This window comes from Copadichromis virginalis, linkage group LG20 (genome assembly GCF_057382275.1).
Source record: "Copadichromis virginalis isolate Kocher_CV1m ecotype Utaka linkage group LG20, C_Virginalis_male_GT1.1, whole genome shotgun sequence".
NCBI classification, from domain to species: Eukaryota; Metazoa; Chordata; class Actinopteri; order Cichliformes; family Cichlidae; genus Copadichromis; species Copadichromis virginalis.
This window is the reverse complement of record NC_140637.1, coordinates 7,796,118-7,820,703: the sequence shown is the minus strand read 5'-3', so window position 1 is coordinate 7,820,703 and position 24,586 is coordinate 7,796,118. Positions and strand designations below refer to the sequence as shown.

At 40.8% G+C, this 24,586-nt stretch overlaps 1 protein-coding gene across 2 annotated transcripts; it reads right to left on the bottom strand.

The window, feature by feature from the left end:
- Positions 1 to 1,191: 1,191 nt before the first annotated feature.
- Positions 1,192 to 24,326, bottom strand: gnas (GNAS complex locus). Of its 2 annotated transcripts, none has more exons than XM_085444539.1 (13): positions 24,154 to 24,326; positions 23,209 to 23,347; positions 18,146 to 18,218; positions 14,352 to 14,406; positions 14,135 to 14,254; positions 9,319 to 9,416; positions 5,126 to 5,180; positions 4,740 to 4,813; positions 4,539 to 4,597; positions 4,327 to 4,447; positions 3,894 to 4,024; positions 3,388 to 3,455; positions 1,192 to 3,244 (listed from the first exon to the last, which is right to left on the bottom strand). In XM_085444539.1, the coding sequence occupies exons 2-13, from the start codon at positions 23,345 to 23,347 to the stop codon at positions 3,098 to 3,100; spliced, it is 1,140 nt and encodes a 379-aa protein (XP_085300665.1). In that variant the 5' UTR covers positions 24,154 to 24,326; the 3' UTR covers positions 1,192 to 3,097. The 2 variants fall into 2 exon arrangements, with proteins under 2 accessions (XP_085300665.1, XP_085300666.1); XM_085444540.1 differs by lacking the exon at positions 24,154 to 24,326 and adding an exon at positions 23,534 to 23,675.
- Between the last annotated feature and the right edge of the window lie 260 nt (positions 24,327 to 24,586).

The following is a 24,586-nucleotide window of genomic DNA, read 5'->3' as shown; positions in this document are numbered from 1 at the left end:
ATCTCAAGCAGTAAATATGCATTTAAGTTATTTTTACGGGCTAAAAGATTCTCTCAAGTACAGCCCTTTTAAGATCAAAGTGGGCGCGCAGTTGGCGACCCATTGTGCTTTTCTACTTGTGCTACATCCTTTCATATTCTTTTCTTCCTGCCAGTCACTCTTTGAGATCATTATATTACACATGTACTTTGAGTAGCAGTAGCAATATGAATAAAGAGATAAAAAAAAAAAACCAAAAGGAGCTAAAGAATTTATAGAGCTAAACTTGAAATAGCAAATATGTTTGATACAACAGTGCATTCAGATCATACTTCTGATTGTAAAAGCTGCAAGACAAGGCATCTCTAATTTTTTTTGCTGCGGTGGGGGCAGGAGTAGGGGGGCGGGAATAAATAAATAAATAAATAAATAAATATCAGCACTGTTAAAGATTAAGCGATTTGGTCCGATACGTTACTGATTTTCACAACGAATGTAGATCAGTTTTTTGGTTGGGAGCTAGAGACACAGGTAGATGTGCAAAATGTTCACTGCCATGAGGATTGTTGTTTTGCGAAGCACAACAGTCATAAGAATCGATAAGCTTGGATGCACTTTTGTCTAATAGGGTTGTTGATTTCTATCCCCTGAGTTGCGTAGAGTGTAATGACAAAAACATGACAAAGCAGTTGCTGTTTGCACCAAAAAAAAAAAAAAAAAAAAGAAAAAAAAAAAAGAAAAAAAAAATTCTTTATTTCATAGAGCTCCTTTTCAGAAAGTAGACCCATATTTGATGTACACATTAAATGAGACTAGGGCACTGAAATGAGAGATGCTAATACTGTACAGGCTGCCTCTGCTGTGCAAGGCTAGGCAGGAGGACCCCCTCCCCCCTCAGCAGAAAAGAAAAACAAATTGTTCTTTTTTTGGCCATTTTTTTCTTTTTTTGCAAAAACAATAACAATTTGTGTAGAAACAAGCAATGTTTTGCATCTGTCACCTCCCACTTATAACCCTTCAGTGTGTGGAAGAAAAAAAAAAAAAAAAAAAAAAAAAAAAAATCCCAAACAACTTCAGTTGAAAGGATTAAGTTATAGCAATATGCACACCATCAAGTGTACAATTTGTCAAGGTTCATTTGATTCTAATAAAATACTTTAGAACCCATATAGATTTCATATTTATCTTTTTGGGGGTATATGGATCAAAAAAAAAGACATTAAATCATAAAGATGGGCTGGAAGGAAAAGGGTGGAAAAAAAAACCCAAAAATAACCCAAGAAAAAAAAAACAAAAAACAAAAACCCAACCACCCCAAAAAACAAAACTCTACTAAAGCTACAAATGGTCATCCACCATCTCCAAGGAAAGGAGAGGAGAAAGAAATAGACTGAGAAAGAGAGAGGTGGGGATAAAGAAAGGGAGAGAATGTAAGAGCGAGGGAGGCAGGGAGAGGATTGGCCAAGCTATACAGCGCAGTATGACACCCACTTTAGCTCATTACACACGTACAGTCGTGATCAAGGCACAGGGATCTTCTAAAAGTTTTTTCCTCAATAAAGTTGTACAAAATAATACATTTTACAGTCTGTACAAGAATAATAGTTCAGCAGTAAAGTAAAGACAGACATACAAGGGAGGAGAGGAGGAATGGTGGAGGGAGGAATGGCAGGGAGGTGCAAGCACACAGGTGGGGGCAGAAAAAAAAAAAAGTCCCATTTTGTTGTGTTTTTAATATTCCAAGATTAATATATCTTATTTTCTCTTTAAAATGAAAGACCAGTGCCAGGAAGGTAAAAGTGCAAATGGAAAAGGTGGCGGTGAAGAGGGTGGGCGAAAGATGGAGAACGTGTAGAGAACGGGTGACAAAAGGATGACAAAGAGTTGAGATAAAGAAAGAGCGCACAGGGCACAATGGCACAAAAGTCTACACAGAGAAAAACAGCTGTGGAGACTGTATAACAGGATGAGAGTTCTCTTTAACTTATATGGTACTGTACTGTTGAAGGATGCCCGTCGCCCTCTATTGAAAGTCCCATAGAAGTTGGCATTTCTGGTTCTTTTTGTTTTAAACTCAATATATCCTCCTCACGTGATGCTCTGATACCAACAAGACAAAGTCAGGTGGCTAAACAGTTCTGTAGAGAAGCCGCTGGCGCCCCGGTCAATCACGGCCGACACCTCCCATCAGAGAAACTCAAATCGCAGTTGGCTCCCATCCCGTTTTAGTGAACACCTGCTCGAGTGACGTCTCACCAACACACCCGTGGTCTGGTTAAGTCTGTGGTAACGCTGCTCCTCTGGGCTCGGCTGAGCTTCGCCCGTTTAATCTCAAAAAGCACCGACCCAGATAAATAGCCGGCATCTCAACGAAATGCGAGCAGGTACGTGCGTTGCCAGATTGACCCCCCTGTTGTGCAGTCCAGTAAAAAGCAGGTGAGATGTGTTGTGTGTGCGCAAGCAGAGCCACTGGATTTAAAGATGTCTCTAAGTGAAAGGAAGGTTTGGTGTACATGGTTTGAGTCAAAGTCCTGAGCACAGTGCTTGTTTTTTTGTTTTTTGTCTCTCTTAAATACAGTGTTCAGTTGATCTGCTGTGATATATTCATTCTCCATTTGCAGTAATTCATCTCTTTCCCAATTGCACTGAAGTAGTAGCTCTTAGTTTTCAGCCCAATCAGGGGAGAAAAACCCCCCCCAAAAAAACCCCAAAACGAACAAAACTCAAGCTGCAGCTCCAACCCTCGCTGCAGGAAACTCAGTCCGGACTGGGCCACTTTTTTTCTGTTTTTAGGAAGGTGAAGGTAACGTGACGATAACATTATGTCGAAAGGTGAGGAGCTGGGAGTATGGCTGAAAGTCAAGACTGAAGTCTGTTTTACGTGTAAGCCCCTCAAACCCATCCGTCAAAAATTCTGCATCAGGTAGAGAGTTTGCATCAGGGGAATTTCTGGGTTCACGGCGTGTTTACTATAAGTGTGTGTTTTGGCCCCTGTTGTGTCACAAGAGCTCTCATACTTCTGCAGAAGAGTTCAGAGACGCAGGTTCAGGGATTTCTTTTTCGTCTTCCATAGTCCGATCTGGTTTTATCTTTTTGGCCTAACACCTTTCCTCTCCCATCACAACAGCTCGTACTGCCGCAGGTGCATCCGCTGGATGATGTCTCGACAGTCATTAAAGACGCGGCGGATGTTCTCTGTGTCGACGGCGCAGGTGAAATGGGGGTAACAGTAGTGCCTTCCATCTCCACTTGCTGTGCTGATCCTCTGTAGAAGAAAGGAAAAGTTACAAAGCAGCTAAACAACTTTTGTGCAGCAGAAACGTCTCCAAATTTTATTAAAGCATAACCCCCGCCCCTCCACTGCATACATTTAAAAACAAATCCCATGAAAGACAGCTACGCACTTACCAGGAACTCATCTCTGATGAAGTACTTTGCCCTTGTAACACGCGGATCTTCTCCAGGTTCTGGCGTCGCTGTAAGAGGAGACAGAGGCCAGTGACTAACTTCTCACCATATGCAATTTCACAGGTAGACAATTTAAACATGACAATGCAACAACTAGTAAGGAGGCACTACAACTCTATAGCAGAATGTGTAAGACGTAAAAAGAAGCTTTCCACCTCACAGAGCAAGCGCTTCACTACAAAAATCTTCTAGGTGTATCCAGGATGACCCCTTGTGGTGAATGATATCAAAGGTATCCTTTCAAATTTCTGGATGAGTTGTTGCATCGAATTTTCCATTTTTTTAAATGATAAATTTCATTGATGAAAATAAAAATGTGTTTTCACGTCGGTATAATTTATTGTACTTAATCTTAACACACACACACACACACACACACACACACACACACACACACACACACACACACACAGCTCAAAATCAGATGCTGTAATAAGGCAGCTCACCATCATCAGGTGTGGTGTAGCGAGCAAATTCTGGGAAGTATTCTTCGATTTTGGACTTCCCTGCCAACACCTTCTCTGCAAGCAGGTCCTGTTTATTTAGGAACAAGATGACAGAAATGGTCCGCAGCCACCTGAGGAAGACGAGAGACTGAAATAAGATCACACTGAAATATAAAACTGTTTCCAAGTGTGAAAAGACAAAGTTCAGTCAGCCAAAATAAGCCATAACAGGGGCCAGCAGATAACAGTTCGCTTAGGACTTGCTCAAAGTGTTCTAGCTTCGAAACCATGTTTGATAAATAACTTGCCTACCCTTGAGAGGCTGAAGTGCTGCGAAGGCTTTCTGATTTCCTATGCTGTCAACTTAATCTCGGGATTCAATAGAAAACAAACCACAAGTCCACAGGATGACAGGTTTGGCGTCTTTCCTCACCTGTTGTTCCAGATATTCTTGAAGAGGTTGAGAGCCTCCTGTAAACGGTTGGTCTGATTGTCCTCTCGGATCACCATGTTGTAACTGCTACTGGCCACCACAAAGATGATGGCTGTTACGTCTGAGGAAGAGGGAGGAACAGCGATAAATCAGACACCGTGAGAGAAAAGGATACGAGTCAAGGGAAGTGAGAGGAAATAAACACCACTTACCATTAAAGCACTGAATCCATTTCCTGCGCTCATCCCTTTGACCGCCGACATCAAACATACTGTACAGATATAAATGTAAACATGGAAAATGCTGCCATCATGTGGAGAAAATGCATATGTACAGCTGATTTGTGTTTATATCCTCAGACACTGTAGATTACCTTTGAAAGAAACTGTTACTCTCCACCCTTTTTTACTTACTGGAAATTAACTTTGTCCACTTGGAATCTCGTCTCAAAGATCCCTGAAGTCAGTACTCTGCACCTCAGCAAATCCTGGTGAACAGGAGTGACACAATGTAACAACAAGGCTTTTATGTGCCAGATTAGAGTGACAAACCTGGAGAAACACTCACAAGATACAAATCCAACATATGGAATATTTGGACAATATACTGAATTTCAAAGTGAAAAATAAGAGGATATAACACATTTGAGTTTGGCACCAAAGGAGCAAAAGCATAACTTTAATATGTGACAGGGACCAAAATGTTAAAGTCCCTTCCTCATAAAATACTATTCAGGGGAAATAGTTGTATAGTTAAATGTAGGATATTATTAACTTTGTAGTGGAAGAAGTTCACCCACCTGATCTGTTGGAGTGTAGTCACTCTGTTTCACAATGTCGATCTTGTCTAGAAAGCTGAAAAGACGAGAGACACAAAAGGCAAGAGAACAGTTACCGAAGTAATACTATAGACCACACAGTGGTTTCATATTTGTAAGACTTGTACAGGTGTGCTCAAGGAGTCAAATGAGACAAAAAAACAAAAACAACACACACACACACACACACACACACACACACACACCCCCCAACACTGGTATAATACCAGGCATGACTGTGCACTTTTTCCTCCAGCAACACTTAAGTATCATCTCTCATGTACATCGCCACAGCTGTGGTATTATATGAAATACAAAACCAGTTTGCCAGAGAGGCTGTCCGTGTGGTTTTGAGCCCGACATACTGAGACTTAAAGTCTCCAATAGAGAGAGATACCAATAAAACCAACTTTTGAATTTAATTGTATTTTTCTACAGCAGATGACCTTGAAGGTAGAAGCATCCTCACTGCTCACTCAATATGCAGGGAAAACACTGAAGCTGTTGTCCAGTATGCCAAAATGAGTCAATGTGAAAGCAGGGAGTGAGCATAGCTACAAGTGATCATGACAACTCAAAGGGCAGAAGACGATAGATTCAGGTTACACCCAGCTTGAGGAAACTAAGATCTTATGGAGAAGAGTACAGTGCATTCAGTAGTTTTAATATGTATAGTATTTAATGTAGCTTTTTCCTCATTTGCAAGAGAAGGTGGGCCTCCTGCAACATCTGCAATTATTTCACATTTGAGTAAAAAGGATGACCAAGAAGTGCTATGTTAAAGATCAGAACAAGCCGCAGGCAGCATTCAAACATCTTGCCAATGACAGCAGGTCATCAATATATCATGGAAGACATGGATGAACTAGGAAACAGGAAGAGGAAGTGGACAGTGAGAGAATCTTTGGGATTCTTTGAAGGTCCGAGCAACCACCAGCCCCATCCGGAGAGGGAAGAAAGAAAGAGAAAAAAAAAAAAAAAAAAAGTGTCCAGAAGGTAAGATGAGAGCACACACACAAGAGTGGAAGAGGTAAAGAAACAGAAGGAGAGAGACAGAATGAAGGTGTAGTGGCGTCTGTCTGACATTACAGAGCAGATTTCAAAAATAGCTCCCCAGCGCCCTGGCCTGCAGCACGGTTACCATGGAGACCCAACCACAGGCACTATTAATAGTCTATCAGCACCCAATCTCGTGCAGCTGGAGTAGCACCAGAAAGAAGACAGACTGACGGAGAAAGGGGAAAAAAGGAGGAGAGAAGGAAAGAAAGAGCAGGATGAGTTTGTGTTGTGTGCAAGGAGGAGGGATCACAGACTAGACTGTACCACTTGAGTGAGGAAATCAACTTTTTAAAGATCAAACCGATCTAAAGTTCTCAATGACCGGATGCATTATTCACCAGGATGGATTTATTAGTAAAAAACAGTCAAGACTACAGGGTCATAGTCAAGAGCTGAGCAGCGAAGGTATCCTCCTCAAACATCACCCCCCCCCCCCTCCTCTAAGCATCCTCTGATCTGTAGATGACTCAGCCTCCGCCATGTTTGCTCCCAAACCCTGCAAACTGCAGCTGTTACACGACTCCTTCACTATACATTTTCTTTGTGGTTTTACCTGCTTTTGTTTGGAAAAAAAAATATAAACTGGACAACTCTGACCCATAAAAAGTACATTTAGGACCCCCCTTAATCACTTAACGTATGCACATCCAGATTTTAAGATTTCAACCAGTGACTCCTGTCTCAGCTCCCTTTTAAAAGTCATCCACCTTTGTTAGGATGACTCCATACTCCTGACAGGTTATGATAACTTTGCTGTTTTTATTTGTAGCAGATGCAGAGTGCTCCAAGTCTCGTCAGTGATTTTTAGAAGTCCGCAGGTATTTAATGTATCCCAAAAATATGACCCTTTAAGTTTTATTTCAGTGTTTATCAGGACATGAAAACTGCATGTTTAGAAACACCACTCGAAGACTAAGCTGTTTTAATAATAGTGATGCACTGTATCAGTCTTAATTCAGCAAGAGACTCGTTTCCCTTTATGCTGAAGAGCTTTGATATTGTCGGACTTACTCCTAATCGAGATGATTTCTAGCTAGTTTTCCCTCATTAATGCACTGAATCAGCATCGTCAAATCTAATCTTCTCCACTACACAATTGCATGCCAGCATTTTCACATACGACCACACTCGTCATTTACATGTGTAAGGGTGCGTTGGTGCCCGCACATTGGGAAAATGAGAGGAAACAGAAGGAGGGCGTTTCTATCTGCTGGGTTGATTTTAAATTAGAGCTTCATGCAACTTTGTTTATAGACTAGCTACTTTACCTCTTTTCCTGAACTTTGAGTCAGTGTGTGTTGTTGAAAACATGCAGTGTGTGGTGAGGGTATGGAGAAGGGTTCAGAAAAACAGAATCAAGTCTTTGTTAAGACTCAAAACAAACGTGTCACAGTCAAGTCAAAACATTTGGTTGAGTTGTTCATCTCAAACTCGAGTATGAGCACCGGTTACAGTATTGAAGTCCATAACTGTATGTAGAGGTGGTATATGCCGATATTACCTATGAGCTTTCTCCTCTTGATGGGAAATAAACTCTGGATCTCATTGCATTTAGTTTTTAAATCTTTTTTAAAGCACAGTTAATATTATGTAGGGTGCATAGTGCTTCCCTAACGAGTAGATTTTTTGGCAATCTCTTAGGGAGCTAGAGCATTCATACTATCCGGTCTTTAAGTCTGATATTATTAGCCGTTTCTGGGTCCAAGCTACACTTTAAACAAATATAGCAGCACCACAGAGTTACAATTTTGCCTAAATTCTTTCCTCTTTAATAAAATGATCAATGTGACTGCTCTACCAGGTGTAACAATTAGGTTTAACATCCAGGCATTCACCATAACAGAGCTAGCAGGGAGCTACAGATGGAAACCATGGATTGAGATTTCTGAAAAAATTAAAACTTACAGCTCTGCTATCACAGCCGACAAAAATGAAGACAGAAAACTAAACAACAATGTTTGCAGGGTTACTGAAGTTGGGCTAGCTGGTATATAATGTTGTTCTATGTCACTGCTAGCTACACAGCTATGATTTGCATAATATAAACACATTAGTACACTAAAGTTGGAAGATGAATGCCAACTTTTTTCCACTCAATAGAAGATCATGTGATGGTTCCCGATGGTTAGGGATAAATGCAATTGCATATCAGGAAGGTGTAAACAGACTAAACTTCAGTCAGGAGAACAACTGAGATAATCCATTCAAAATATGAGGTTGGTCATTAATATACTACTGCATGGGGCTTTAGTTACATCATAAGGTTTTAAAAGCTGAGCTTTAAAAATGAATAGTGGTAATAAAAGTGACAGAGGTCGACAGTGATCACTGAATTTTTTGTTTTGGGGGGCTTGCTCAGATGACATTGAATAAGATACAAACCAAAACCCAAACCAAAAACAGCCTTAATAAACGCAGAGTAGTTTGGACCTGGAAGCAGGGTTCATACATCATCACTTAACAACCGGATTGACGAGGCTAGGGCTCACATTGCTATCATCTAGTTTTGAGTCCTTAGTTGTCATTTAATCTAAGGAAATAATTTAGCCAGATTTAAGGAAATTAAGGTAAAATGCACTTTTCTATAATACACGGTCTCATTGCCATATAGGAGTCATGAATTGAAAAAACCCAACTAGTATGCCTTACCTGCCATGAAACCGCTTAGTAGCGCACATGCTGGGATCAGGATGAGCATGTCTACCCCAGATTTCACCCTACTTATGCTTTAGTCATAAAACCGGAAGTATTAGAACAAATACGAAAACATACTTCAGTCTCTACTTCTTTGTCAATAATGCAACTGTTCATCCTGCTTGTAACCGGCTTCCAGCAGGACCTGACACCATCTCAAGCTGAAAGGAGCCGCTCTGCTATGCAACTTCTAGGATGCCCCAAGTACACAACATTTGCCTCAGATTACTAGTAATAAGCTTCTGTAACTCAAAGCAAACAAAACAAATAAAAAAAAATGACAATTAAAACTACACCAACTATAAGATAACCACACAAAATGGCACCACATGCACAGTATCAATAAAAACTAGAAGTTATCCCTCACAGAATCCTCACATTTATAAATCACGTCACCATGAAGTTGAACTTAAGTTACTTACTACTGTGCACAGTCGATTAGCTGGTACTCATTGGATCTCTCATAGCAAGCCCGGACACCTTCGTCTTGCCACAGTGTCTTTGCGTGATCGTAAAACTCCTGAGAACAAGAAGATTTGGGGAGGGAGGGGGGGAAGATGAATCATACAGGCAGAACAGGAGAATTGAAGCATCAGCAGAAGTTGGACATTGTTAGTAATCATGTTTATCATGAAATTACAAAAAACAAGTTCTGTGTCACTGCAGTGGAAATGCGAGACAACATTAGAACCACTGCATGATTAAACAGGATTGAGCAACAGCTCATGTGCTTAAACATGTTTCAAAGTAGGCGATTGTGTGTATTCCTTGTGCATGTTACACTGAACATGACATGAAACGGGGGGGGGGGGGGGAGAAAAAGCACAGGGCTGTCTGTTGTCCATGATGTGCATGTGAGGGAACCTCCTGCCCAGCGTTTCTGTTGACACCATATGCAGTGTACGTTGTGCCTGGGCGATGTCTGTGTGCACATCTTTAAAAAGGTAAATAAGGGTGCAGATTCCTCACAGCAGACAGACTTTGTGACATGCAGATATCAAATCAATGAAGCATTTATCTTTTTTGCACTCTTAACACCTTTGCCGATTTCATTTTAAGGAAGTAAAAAGTTGCAGAAACAACAGCAACAACACCACCTCTGTGTGTCACTCACTGACCACTTTGAGCACACCCGTTAAACCTGACTTGAACTGTCCGGAGCATTGTACATGCATGCTTCTTAACTGGCTTCATGGTGGCTGGTGGTGTGCTGGATTGCATTACACGGCATGTTCCCAATATTTTGTCCACTCCATTAACATACATGAAGAAACATTAGGCAATGTCAAGCACTCCGGTACACCACCAGCCACTATGTGAAGCCAGTAACAAAGCTGACTTGTCGCTTCTTTAATAACATCAAAAACTGAAAGGGTGCAAGCTTTGTGAAGGTGGAGTTGATGTTTGAACTGTTGCTCAGGCTTACAGTAGATTTTACGAAATGAAGTGGCAACACTATGAGAATCATTGCTATAAAAAGGACCATTTTATAACTGCAGCATCCAAACCCTTCATCCTTAAAAAACACGCAATACATATTTAGCACAGTTTTTAAAAATGGATCATTCGGTCTGCTGCTCCTGAACCTCTCATCAATGTCACAGAAACATGGCCATTAGTCAGGTGACTCTGCTCCTAGATTTAAAAAGGAACAAGTTTGATTTCCTTAGAGTCTTCCAATCCCTATGAGCACACTGTTGAGCATTTTGACAAAACCCTGTGTCTCCACATTCCTGATCAGGGAGGTTTTCCTCATGTACAACAGCGTGTTCCCCGTGTGTGTGTGTAGCTATATGCACTGAAGCTACTGAAATTTACTTGTGGCTGTAAGGTGGTAACACCTGTTATTGCTGACATATCACCCCAAAATAACTTGACACAAACAGCACAACTAGTTTTTCTGCCGATTTAGATGCCCACTCTAAACACATATAGTATATTCTCCTTCATTACAGCCAAATTCATTATATTGCTCATTTACTTTTTTTTTTTTTTTTTTTTTTTAAATACCAGCATCTGTGCTGTGATATTGACATTTAATATGAGAGATGCTGCTTCTCTTACTGCAGATTTCTAGGCATCACTAGATTGTGATATGAAATATGTGACTGTTTGATCAATAACTGCAGCTAGTTGCTAAACTAAGAAAAAAATCAAATTTGATGCACTCATTTAATGAAAATAAAAAAGTTGGGGGGGGGGGGGAGAATTAAGAGCAGACCAACTGCAGTGACTCAAAAGGTATTTTCTATGTGCAGAGCCATTTTTAGCTCATCTATAAACTAAACAAATGCAGGTCAAATATATCTGGTTTCTCCTACACTACAGGAACAAAGGTATTGAGTCACCTACACTTTACACCTACAGGAGCTGTTCAGCCTTGGAAACCCATGCCATGTAGCTCCTGGTGCACAGTTTGTGTGCTGATGTTAATGCCAGAGTTTGGCTGTTACTGAGTCAGCGGAGTGTTAGAGCCTCAGGACTTGACGACCCTGCTCTGCCACTTTGAAGCAGAGTTGCTGTGGTTTCTAAACACTTTGACTTTGCAATAATACTACTTCGAGTTCATGGTGGAATATCTAGGAGGGAAGAGATTTCATGAACTGATTTGCTGCAACAGTACTATCCCTAATATAGCACCATGCTCGAATTCAGCAAACTCTTTAGACTGGCTCTTTCAGCAGTGTTTATAAAGTCAGACTGCATGGCTAGGTGCTTGATTTATACATTTGGGGCGATTGTGGCTCAAGAGTTGGGAGTTCGCCTTGTAATCGGAAGGTTGCCGGTTCGAGCCCCGGCTTGGGCAGTCTCGGTCGTTGTGTCCTTGGGCAAGACACTTCACCCGTTGCCTACTGGTGGTGGTCAGAGGGCCCGGTGGCGCCAGTGTCCGGCAGCCTCGCCTCTATCAGTGCGCCCCAGGGTGGCTGTGGCTACAATGTGGCTTGCCATCACCAGTGTGTGAATGTGTGTGTGTGAATGGGTGGATGACTGGATATGTAAAGCGCTTTGGGGTCCTTAGGGACTAGTAAAGCGCTATATAAATACAGGCCATTTACCATTTGAATTTGAAATTTAAAGTGTTTACCAAAATCTACATAGTGTACTAGAGTGGGCAATAGACAAATGGCTGTGTTGCACATAAACACTGGAATTTGCTGTGTGTAGCCATATGTAGGAAGTCATCCAATATTTACTTAGACAGCAAGTCAACGGCACATTCCTCTATTAATTTACACTATGGGCTGCAGAGATGAGACATTAACAAATGTGTGATTCAAATTGCAAACAAAATTTGCTCTTCACATTTTACAAATGAAACACTCATTCCATAAACTCAGTTAAAGTTAAGAAATCTGACTTGGTAACAATTAGTGCAGCCCTCAAGTCATCATGTAATGGAAAAGTAAATGGGTTGGACTTATCTTATCCCAATCATCCAGCAGGCAGTCTACAATAATGTACCTGACAAAAATAAGGATCTCCAATCATTTTCAATCTGCACTGGATTCAATTCCTCGTCTCCATTAAAGTCCTAAACCGGTTTGACCGTGGTAAACTGCTTTAAACTATTAATGTTGGAATTCACCTGTTCACAAACCTGCATGCGTCACGTGTGGGCACGTCCGTCCTCGTAGCTCTTTACAACTTTACCAGCACTCTGCTTGCTGAATTAACTGTAATACTCCCTCCTTTAAATTAAAAATGAAATCTAACCTAAACATTTATAGTGGCAGGCGCACAAGGGCACTGTTAAAGCCAGTTTAAAAGCAACTGACTTCCTGCAAACTGATTCCCGTTTCATCCTGATTTACCATTAGTCTTCATTTCGAGATAAATTAATAATGTCACAGTCCTGACTGGAAGTGATGATGTGCCTATGACGCTCACCACCACACACACTTTTCACCATCATGTTTTATAACTTGGAAACTATGCCATGCTTGTCATAAACAAGTCATCCAACCAAACAAGTAAAACGACCATAAACAAATAATTGCTTCCCAACAGCTCAGAATGCATGGAATTCATTGGGCAGCGGGGTGATTTAGTGGTTGACGAGAGTGGCTCGTAGGTTAAATCTCTCAGATTTGAGTCCTCTGACAGCTGATTTGTCTTAATGAATTGTTGCAGAGTTAGATTTGCTGTCTGCTTACAAACTACAAATCACTCAGGGTAAGAGTGTGAGCTCAGTGCCACTATGTAAATAAATGGGTGTCTGGTGAGGATCGTTACTTGACTGAAACACAGCTGCCCCTTTAGTTTCAATATTTCCCACCCCTATTTATCATTTATGAACTTTATTCAAAATAAACAGAAGTAACAAAAGCTTCTTCTTGAAAAGGTCATACAAGACTGAGTGACCTGAAACCTCAAGCCCAACAGGTGGCTGTAGATAAACACTGACTAATGTCCACACTAACATTTTAGTGTTGAGTGCATAACTTACTTCCCATGCATTGCACTAGCCCTCAGACTTTTGCAAATGCTGCTGAGCTCCAGCACTGCAGTGCAGTGCTAACTACTACACCACCAGTGCATGGCGGCATACCAAGTGTCAGTTGTCTTAACATACACATTTTCAAGACGGACAAAGACTCCCAAAAATAATACCACTGTTTCACCTTAAACTGCTATAATCATATTAGTGTAGGTATTGTGCAAACCTTCATCTCTTGGGATAGACAATTAGTCAATGGAAATATCCCGCTGAGAATACCAAACCCACACAGACATTACCAGTGGATTCATTAGTAAACCCCAGTGTCTATAACAGTCTCTGGACACAGTCTTTACCTGTTTCAAGAGATCCTCACCTGTGACACTGGGAGTAATTCCTACCATGATCTACTGAAGTACAAACACACAGCTGAAAAGGCCATGGCCCTGCTACAGATCCATTATACAGACTTTAAAAATAATAACACAAATTTAAATAAGAAAAGTCCTAAAATGTACCTTACACATCTATCCCAATTTCTGAAGCAACCCAACAAACTCAAACAAGTATATAAGGTCAACTCTACAATTCTTAGTAGAACATAAACTGGGGCAATGAACTATGAAAACGTGAGCCATGAGTTCAATTTGAAAGAGTAAAGCTGGAAAATTACTGTCATTATAAAACAGTTCTGAAGATCAAAGCAAGGCAAACAAGAAAAACCGCTAAATAAATTACTTAAAGAAAGCTACATGTCAAAGTGTGGGTTGATATGCATTTGGTGATATATTGCTACTCACAGATGGAAAATCAAAGTCTTTCTGATTGACAAAGTTGAGGATGTATTCAATCCGGCACTGGTTTTCAGGACTTGCCAACTGGACAGGTGGGGTTAGGGTACTCATAGCTGTTACTATGGTCTGTAGAAAAGAAACCCAAAGAAAAACGATAAGACAACACGACAGGTTACGGCCGCATTTGTCTAAGCTGCTACTAAACCACCAACAGCACACTTACCTCGATAGCCTCTTTAATATTATTCTTAATGTCCTGGATTTTCTGCTTCTTCTCTCTGAAACAGAAAATGTTCAATGAGAAGCAGTAAATCGCAGAAATACTGCAAATGTCTTCAGAACAGGAAAAAAAGTGCATGCATATAAAAACTGTTTGACTGAGATGAAGTGCTCAAAACATGTAAAACGAGTTCTACTTTTGTCTGCAGGTGATTTGTTATATATAGAAAAAGTTAATATCCTAAAGATTTTGGATATTAATGTTTAGCATTTAACCTGCAATACATTGAGACCACAAATTAACCATAAAACAGCAATAATCTGAAACTGTTAAGAGGGAGCAAAATAGAGTAAATAAAAAGACAAGACATAATTTAGCGTTAAAAAATAATTTAAGGCTAATGGTGACAGAATGATTACATTTGTTTTTTTGAACCAGTCGGTGACATTTTGTCAAACAGACAAAACTGCATGATACAAAAGCAACTTCACATCCACTGAAAGAAAACAGCCATTCTCACAGCTTGCACTGCAACTCTGCCTCTCTTCAAACCACTATATTTACATCAAAAACATGTTTAGTTTTGCTATAAAGTATCATTTTAATGAAGCTTGGAGAAAAAAAAAAAAAAAAAAAGAAAAAAGTGTTAGAGGTCCCTCTTACCCTGACCGGGTGCATTACAGTCCACTGTATTAGGTTTGTTTTTGGTCTGTATGGGTAAACAGACCTTCATTGACATGCATGCTAGCGAAATTATGTCTGTCTGCTGTAAATGATAGCTGTGTGTTTGAGACATTTGGACTGACAAAAAAAATGTTTCTAATAAAAGGCAACCAGAGAGCCAGTTAGTCTATCTTTCACCTTGAGCCTGCCAGAACAACAGTACATTGTGTTTACAATAGCTCCATGTCAGTGACAAGGGTGAAACGGTCCCCTTTACAAACTTATCTACACTTAACAGCCACAAATGTATGTATACAGCCAAAGCCATGACACCAAAAGCTAACGTCTGTTCACTAGCTTCAGTAACTTGGCATTTCTGGCACTCAGTCTTTGTGGTGAAAGAAAAACAAAAACATATTTTACAACAAACCACATGTGAGGTAACTGGGAAGAAAAGAAAAATAAAATGGGGGGGGGGGGGGGGGGAAGAGGAAGAGGTTATGAGGGGAACTGGGAAGGCACATTTACATTTTTAAACTGATAGTCAATGAAGACTGTCACATGGTTGTGTGATCTCTCCAGAGAGACTGCTTCCCTCTGTATGGTTAGAGAGAGATGGACTTAAAGATGTAACATATATGCAATATGTGCTACAGTGATTGCATCCAAAAAACATGTGTTCAACAAAAAAGAAAAGCGTTTAGGTGGATGATAGCCCATCTAAAGAGGGTTTGAAATCAATATCAATAACATTCTGTACTCTAGTGTGTTGCATAACATGGATTAATTAATAATCAACTGGCCATCTATACCAGGGGTGTCAAACATGAGGGGTGGTGGCCAGAACGGGGCCAGCAAAGTCCCCCCCAAAAAAGAGAAAAAAAAACAGACTTGTATGAAACTGAAATTCAGTAAGTTGTAAGAAGCCACATTAAGTTAACATGAAGACTGTATAGAAGTCTCACTTCAGCCCATTTTTAAGCTTGCTGTGTTGGTTTCATGGCCAAGGGGGTGGGGGGATAATAATAAAATGAACTGCTTTGATTCAACTTTAAGGCCCATCATCTGCCCCTCCCCCTCAATAAAAATGTCCCAAATACCCCAGTCCTCATTTTTGCCTACTTTCCAGTTCCAAATGCCTTGCCCAAGGGCAGCTAAGTCACGTTTGTTCAAAGAATATGGAGAGATGAGTCATCCATTCATCTATTTCCCAAATCACGCCGGCAATTGGAACTGCCAGTCTTCCGGTCACGAGACAATTACTCTGACATTACCATGATGCCACAACACTCAATCCATTCACCCCAAAATTCTTTTTATCACAGGCCTTATTGAACCCTTTAAGGCTCAAATCAGTATATTATGTCCTGCCTGAGGATGCAGGCAAATTAAAGCACATTATGCTTGTCATGTGAAGTCCGTTCTGGAACACCGTTTTGGTTTAAAGAGACCTTCATTGATGAAGGTGATTAATTCCAAAGGTGACGTCTGATCAGACATACACAGACAATAAACCTAACATGAAAATCCTCCAGTTTACTGCATCTGAGGACAGGAATGAGCCATACAGGTCTCAATAAACACGAGTCACATTTATGACTCCAATGGCACTCTACGGATTTGTTTCTTAATGAAGACAGATCTCACCCATGCAAGCAGAGACAGACACACTGACACACACTGTTCTGTGTTGTGGAGTCACACACTGGGTCATATGCCCAAGTTCGCCTTAAGTGCTGAAAATCTAGCCTAACCTCGCAAAGATACTTCCATCTTATCAATACATGACCACCACCAGACCAATACAAACATCTTATTTTACTCCTGAAACTGGTTAAGCAAAAGTTAAAGATGTGCTCCCAAAAACACTGAGGAGGGGGGGAAGAAATGCAACACAAGGGTAGTCTTTAGAGTTTTCACACAGAGGGTTTAATTTGTTAGACCACTCAGCTAGATTAACCCTCAACCAAGTATGCTTGGTGATTCAGTTCAACCCCCCACCCCCACTCCAATCCATCAGAGGGAACAACTATCAGTTATATTGTTGGTCACCGTTGGAGTGACCTTAGGAGACCCTGACAGAAACTTGTGCAAGTACTATAAAAGTTCAGCTGCTGGCTAGCTAGCTCCAACTCCCATCTCATGTTCTCCTATCGGAAAGCTGACCAGGACACTGATCTAGTGGTCTTTCATATCATTCAGCCTTCTCTCTATTTTGTCTGGTGTTCAGACGGACTTCTGCCCTGGAGATCTCTTGCAAGAGTGCCACTACCCTGATCTTAAAATGAGCAGCATTGCTAACTACTCTTCAACATGGTGGCGCTAGCAGTTGAGGCACTGGAGAACAGCAAATTATTGGAATCATTTATCACAAAGCTGGCTTAATTTTACTTGTAGGTGAGCAGTTTTTAGGGTACTGACTGTCAGTTCTTTAAGCCGGCTTGGAGCACCTTACCCTTACATGCACGCTTCTCCTTACCTGGGCAGATTTCAAAACTTAAACTAGGCCCAGTCATAGCAGTCAATTTAGCTTCGACCAGAGGTGGTCAACAATGAGTGAGCTAAGTGGCATCATAATGTCTTTACAGAGAATTAGCTCACTAAATAATCGCTTTTAACCAAATCAAAAAATGTCTAATTTCTGCCAATACTAGCATATCAATAAATTAATAAATAAATTACTTCAATGCTCTAGGGCTATATAGTAGAAGATGAAACTACCTTTAGGATTCTATTGCACCATTTTACAACTGAATCAATACAAGTTAGGTCTACTAAAAGTTGACAAAGTATCCCACTATATAGTCAGTTCTCTTCACAGTGAAAAGCCTGCAGGCTGGTCAGCGACCCCTTGGAAACCTCCAGTTGGTAGCAAAAAGTGTAAATTTGCCAAATGGTTGGCAAGTGGTTGCTGGCTGTTGCTAGGTCAAAGTAGTTGCAAAGAGGTATACTTGTTTCATTAGAAACTTATGACCATTGACAGAAACTCTTACAGGGGTCTCTGTGGCGCTGAGGAGGAGATGTAGATTCAGCCTGGGATAAAAGTCTTCAAACCCACAAGCCAACATGAGCCTCAGACTTAAAAGAGCACTCAGCAGAATGCTGCTCATTCTCAGCCTCACTCTAGTACTCACTCTGCATTGAAGCCGTTGACATGTAGGATCCTCATCTGTTTCACTATGGTGCTCTTTCCCGACTCTCCAGCTCCTGAGAGAGAAAAAGTGAAAATGGATTATGTACCTTACTGATACACTTACATGCACTCAGTGTTGGGATAAAATGGGTGTTTATCTGAAATACCAGTTTACAGTGTAAGTACAACTTCCTTTATGTGGACACAAGCACTGTAGCTCACTACAAGGTTAAAGGTCCCAAACTGTTATGGGTTTGACTGAATAAGTTGCCTGCAAACTGACAATTAGTGCAGTGCCCGCTGTTACAGGCATGTTCGCACCGGTGACATTACTATGAGGTCACAGAGGTGTGAGAACAAGTGCAAATAAGGCCACCAATAAAGCACAACACTAGATTATTATCCAAGGGGCCAGAGAACAAAAGAAGACCTTGAGATTCCTTTTTAAACTACTTCAAATAATGGTTTAATTTTGAATAAAGTATAACATCTTGTTGTGTCTGCCCCTACAATCTCTTACCCTTTAAGCAACTATGACAAAATACAGAAAAAAAAAAAAAAAAAAAGCAAAAAAAAAAAGCCCCAAAACAATTCGAAAGCCCATTTGTGTGTCCTGGGGAGAAAACACGTTAAGGTGTGCACACAAGAGGAATATTCTGATCATTCAATATCACCCGGGATGGGAGACTTCATTCTGCAGCATCACAATGAGCCCCCCCCCCCCCCCCCCAAAAAAAAAAGCCAGCACCAAGAACCATCTGACAAGAACAAGGGGTCCATCAACAGATGCTGTAACCCCCCACAGAGTCCTGATCTCGACACCATGCTCTCAGTTAGACTAAGACTAGCTAAAAGTATAACATATCACAATTCTCCTAAGATACTGCATGAAAAATTTGAATTGTTAAAAAATAAATACATAAATTAAATCCAATTAGGGTTTTTTGTGTTTGTATTCAGATGTCAACAATACGCTTGTCGTCACTTTATCTGAGCCTGAACCTTACTGTGTAATATTGTATATGTGTGTTATTCATTTTCGTTTCTCATTTCTATTTTAACAGACTGAAATTGATAGCATGCAGCACTACCGGGCCGTTAGTGGTAAGCTGCAGGTTGCCAGATGAATTGCTTGGAACTGCTATAAGAATGAAACTCAGTTTTTGCCCTGTAATGTCAAACCTACAGCATGCAAGGCTACATGAGGAATGAGCAAATTTAGTTACAAGACCCAATGTACACCAAGATGTATGCTTTTCCCGTTTCAGGCCTCTTTATATAAAGAGGCCTGAAACAGCAGTCTTGTCTTTGTCATCTTAGTTATTTCTGGTGTTCACTTACATTAAGGTAAAATTAAATTTACCTTGAATTAAATAAAGACAAATGTAAGTTACACCCCCCCCAAAAAACAAACAAAAAAACCTAACGTACTTAAGGTAAAGCTTAAAACAGACTGAAGCACAAAGCCACAAGTACATCAGTTTGTTTGATTATTTAATATCTAGAAGATTAAATATTTATTAGGTGATTTTTTTTTAACTATTGCTTGACATGATGAGTGACTGTTGAAGTAAATGTCTAAATACATAATTACATGTAAAACTTATTTTGGCATTCTACAGTATTACAGCAATACTGAATATTTCAAAGTAAAGTTAAAGGCGTAATAAGTGGCATGTTTGTACAGATGTCATTTATCTTAGGGCTCTTTTCTCCCTTTCTGTCCTACTTTGGACGAATGAAAAAAAGTTAACTAAATACATTTCCAAGGTAAAAAGACGAAGTCTAAAGTAAAAAAAAAAATAACTTAGTCAGCTTTACATTAGCATCATCTGACAGTTTGCACCAGTTTAGGCTGCGATTCCCAGCAATGAAGTGCAACTGTTAGTCAAGCACATCAGAGAAGCCACACAAGTCTGGGACTTGTGCATTTTGATGGCTCAGCTTGCTACAGTATATATCATGAACTCGTAACATCATGAGCTCGACGATAACTGATGACCTCGTGTCACAGTGCTCCCTCCTTCTCTGCCCATTACCCGTCTTTTACCAGACTACATTGTGAAGCAATAAAATAAGGACAAATACTAAAGTACACTTTAGTTTGGAGAATGTTAACCACACAAATGATTTTAAAAAGTAGGTCATATATAGCCAAATGAGTATTATCCAAAATGAAAATCCCGACTGACTTTAACACCTTAACAATGGCCTTAAAAAAAAAAAAAAAGGAACTTTTGCCGCCACATGTCCACAGTGAGCATATCTGCTAGTAGACCCTTTAACATTGGCAGTTCTATCACATTAAATCAGAGAAGATACACCAGAATGTCAGACATCAACCAGCCAGAAACAGAATGATAGAACAATACTTTGGTCCATTATGTGGCAGGATTGTTGAAGAAAATCAAGATTTTGCTCCAAACATAACATCCCAGTGCACTTCAAGCTGAGTAACACCCTCAGACCAAAACTGGTTCATCCCTAGGACAACACACACACACACACATATAAGCTAAACAGCATAGTGTATGCAGTGCAGTCAGGAATACTTGGACCTTTAAACAGGACAAACCAAACAACCACCTTACAAATGTTTAACACAACATAGGAGAGCCAGCTCAAGACTCAGCTGTACACTTGTACCTAAAGGAGAAGGACACCAGGGTTCACATTTTCATCCAAGACGGACGGTTTGACAGGGGAGTGAAAGAGGCCACCTAGGTCCACTTTGATTTGTTCATTGTTGAACACCAGCTATCACGACCTACAACACAGTCTCAACAGTCCTTCCCAGGCATTACAATCCCCACTCACACTTTGCCTCAGGTGACCTCAATAGCTCACATGATGGTGGGGTGGGAGATATGATATAAGAAATTTCATACCATGCCCCCAGTGACAGAATGACCCATGCCCTTTTATTTTTTTTAACACTACTGATCATGCGAGATTCCACATGATCAACGTTGGGTCAAGGACCATCTCCAAAGAGACAACCCCAACTAAGGGTTCAATACCTGGGACTGTCAGTCATTTTGGAAGTAAAGAAGCCTCTTGGATAAACTTAAAGCCCAGTTATGTTCTTTTCAAGCATTCAAGACAACCATGATCTGGATGACAGAGAACCTGCAGAAACATGAAATCTAAACTGCCATTAGGCCCTTCACAGCCACAGAAGTCATCAGCACTGAAACTCTTGCAACATTGCTTAAACTAAAACATCAGATTAGCTGCTAATATAGTTGTACGCTAACACAGCATTTAAAAAAACAAAACAAAAAACCAAACAAACAAAAAACAACAAAAAGAAAATGCTTGTTCCTTTGTTTTGCAAATACTGTGGTAGCATTAAAGATGCAATTGTTTTTGTCATGGCAAACTCATTAAATATTGCTTCACATGCAATGTGGCATCTAAAACCTGTTTACATTAACACCCTGAGAATTTAGGATGCTTTTTTATAATGAAGTCTGACAAAGATGCCAAATTAAAATGTAGTAATTTACAGGATTAATGGTGTGCAGCAAAATGTGGTGGGTTCCACGTCAGGAAGCATGACTGTTCATCTGATGTAGTATCATGATGGACAAGAGCTGAACTGCATCTGGGGCACCCTGCAGTGTTCTGACAGAAAAGCTAGCTTGTGGGGTTGACCAGTATAAGCACAGAGCAATCCAGTAGTCTTTTTGTACTGCTACCCTTCACCCATTGTGTCTTATTTAACAGGTCTCGTTAACATGGACCTATTAAGGCTTTAATTAGACTGGGTGGTTAATCCAATCAAAAGCATACTGAGCAAAACACATAAATGATCTGCAAATTTAAACCTTGTGGGCACGCATGCTCAAAATTTTGCTCTACCAATAGATGGTCAACATTTGTGTTTTAGCTAGGCTACAATACAAACCGACACTACAAATGCTGAAGAATCGGTTAGGTTGTGTGTCCAGCTTTAACTCGTAGACTCTTTTTGGTCAATTTACTGCCTGTCAAGCTGCAGAGATCATCTTATTACCAACAAAGCTAACACAAGGTCTAGTAGCAGGTGTGAACTGAGTGTCCCTTTTTTATGCTTACTTACCTTTGCTCACCCTTAAAAAAAAAAGTTTCCTTTAAGGGTCGCATTTAAATCAAGCTGATATTTTAGATCTGAAAGACCTAAAAATTACAGAAGGTATATTTGTTTTGTCCTTCTCCTTTCCAAAAGTCATCACAACTTCCTCCCTAATGCAAGTAGTGACATGTCATACAATATCCACCCTCAATAGTGATATGTTCAAAACAAATTGACCCCCTCCCCCAAGGGTCCGCCGCAAATTCTTAGAAGTCAAAACCCTGTGAATGGATATACGAGGAGGGTACAGATGAGAGCTTTGCAGGAAACAAAAAACACTCTTATATAATGAAAGAGACCCAGCCCACCTAAATTTCACTCACACAACCACATGTTGAGTCTTACACATATTCATTTCTTCATTAACCAAGTTTTGGTGTGCTTTTCTTTGAGTCACATTATCTTATGTTTGGGCAACACACCCACAAACTGGCATGTGATGTAAAGCTTCTGTTAGTTTGGCAAATTTGAGGCCTGCATGCATGCTTAGTGCTAGAAATGAGCACTGTTCAGCATGCTGCAAAGTCCCAGTTTAATACAACTGAAAAAGAAGTGTTAAAGAACAAACATACATTACTTAATGATCAATTAGGACAGGCTGGTTCTGATTGATGTTGGTGCTCGTTAATCCTTTAACCACTGCAAGCAGTTTACCCCACCTTACAGGTTTGCCTCACTGCATACTCTAAAACCAGCCAATGGGCTGTGCTACAGCAGGTTTGGGGAGTTAGCATTGCAGAATGACAGTCTGACAGCAACATGCCAAAAACCCAGCACCGTATTGCATTTTTGGCCTTATGCAAGAGCAAAGTCACTGTTGACAATGTTTCCCAAAACAACATCCCAGAAAGTTTTGCAGGGAGGAAGCAGGGTCTCAACCGTCCAAACAGAGGCCTTGTCTGTAAAGCAGCAAGCACATAAGATCTGTAAAAATGTGTCAAACTCACCTAGAAGTAGTAGTCTGTGTGTTGCTCTGTAGATCTGTTTGTCCTTTTGGAGCTGCTTCTCTATCTTTTTGTTTGCTTCTCTTTGAGCCTTCTCCTCATTTCTCTGGTCTTCGGTCTTACTGTTGCCCAAACAACCCATCTTCCCGCAAGAAAAAAGAAAAAAGGGGGTCCAGGGGAGGAGGAAGAGGTGGTGGAAGAAGAAGTAGAGGAGGTGGTAGTGGAGGGGGAAGGGAAGGTGGGGGGGTAATGTAGAAAGAAAAATAAATCAGATAAACTAGTCTAGATGCCTCGTTTGACCCGCGGATTTGGCAGCAACGTTACCCACATTTACACCGTTTAAGGTCCGTGGCGCCCCTGTGTAGAGATTTAAAGTCCGTAACGCGTATTTTGCTGTCAGAGAAAGGGCAGGATACTGTTGCTGACGACACGGAGGCCGCCTTCTCAGTTTGCTGAATCCGGCTCGGGCTTTTCCCTTTTATATGCAGTAGTTTGTGTTTCGTTTTTCCAAACTCTTCCCCCCCCCTTCAGCCGTGTAAGATAAAGACTTGTAATCCACAATGTCCACTATAAGACCCAAAAACGGCGGTTCACCTCAAACGGAGGCAGAAAAAAACAGCCTAATTTGCATCTCCAAAAGCCCGGGTCTTGCGTCTCACAGCTGCCCGTGACAAGGAGCCGAACTCGGCGTGTCCGCAAAGCTCGCCTGTGCTGTAGCGCCGCTCGTTACCACGTCGCTTTTCATGACAAACATTTCCATGGGTGTATACTTAGACTCTATATCTATTTTTCTGTCTCCCCGACGGCTGTCTTCGTCGGGGACCCAGCAGGACAGCTGTAAGGAAAATAATATTTACACCCAAACGAGCTACATGTGTGGCATTCTCGCTTCTTCCGTCGTCACCCGGCTCTTTTTCATTCTCTGCATCAAATCAGCCCCAAACTCACTGCGGTTGTCTTTTCGTCTTGATCCCTCGCCACCTCCAAATCCGAAATGATCCAGTATCCCCCCTCCGATTTGTCCTCCTTATATGTGATGGCTGTTCCTTGCTGTTTTCTCCTCCAAAGGGCCTTCTCTCTCTCTGCCCCTCGCTTTTGTTGCTGAAATGTTTTATCAGCCCCTCACATCACCACCAAGCCTCCAAAACTGCGCACCGATAGACTTTTTTTCTTAATTTCTGGCTCGACTCCGATGAATCCCTTCAAAAGAGAGAGGGGGGGAAATAATTACAAAAAAAAAAAAAAATAGGAGGGGGACAAAATAACAGAAAAAGAAAACGTGACCAAAGACGTGAAAATCCCTCGAAATGTATCCACGTTTCTTGCAGGTGAAAAAGCTACACCCGCTGTCAGGCTCGGCTTTTATAACCTACATACGGCC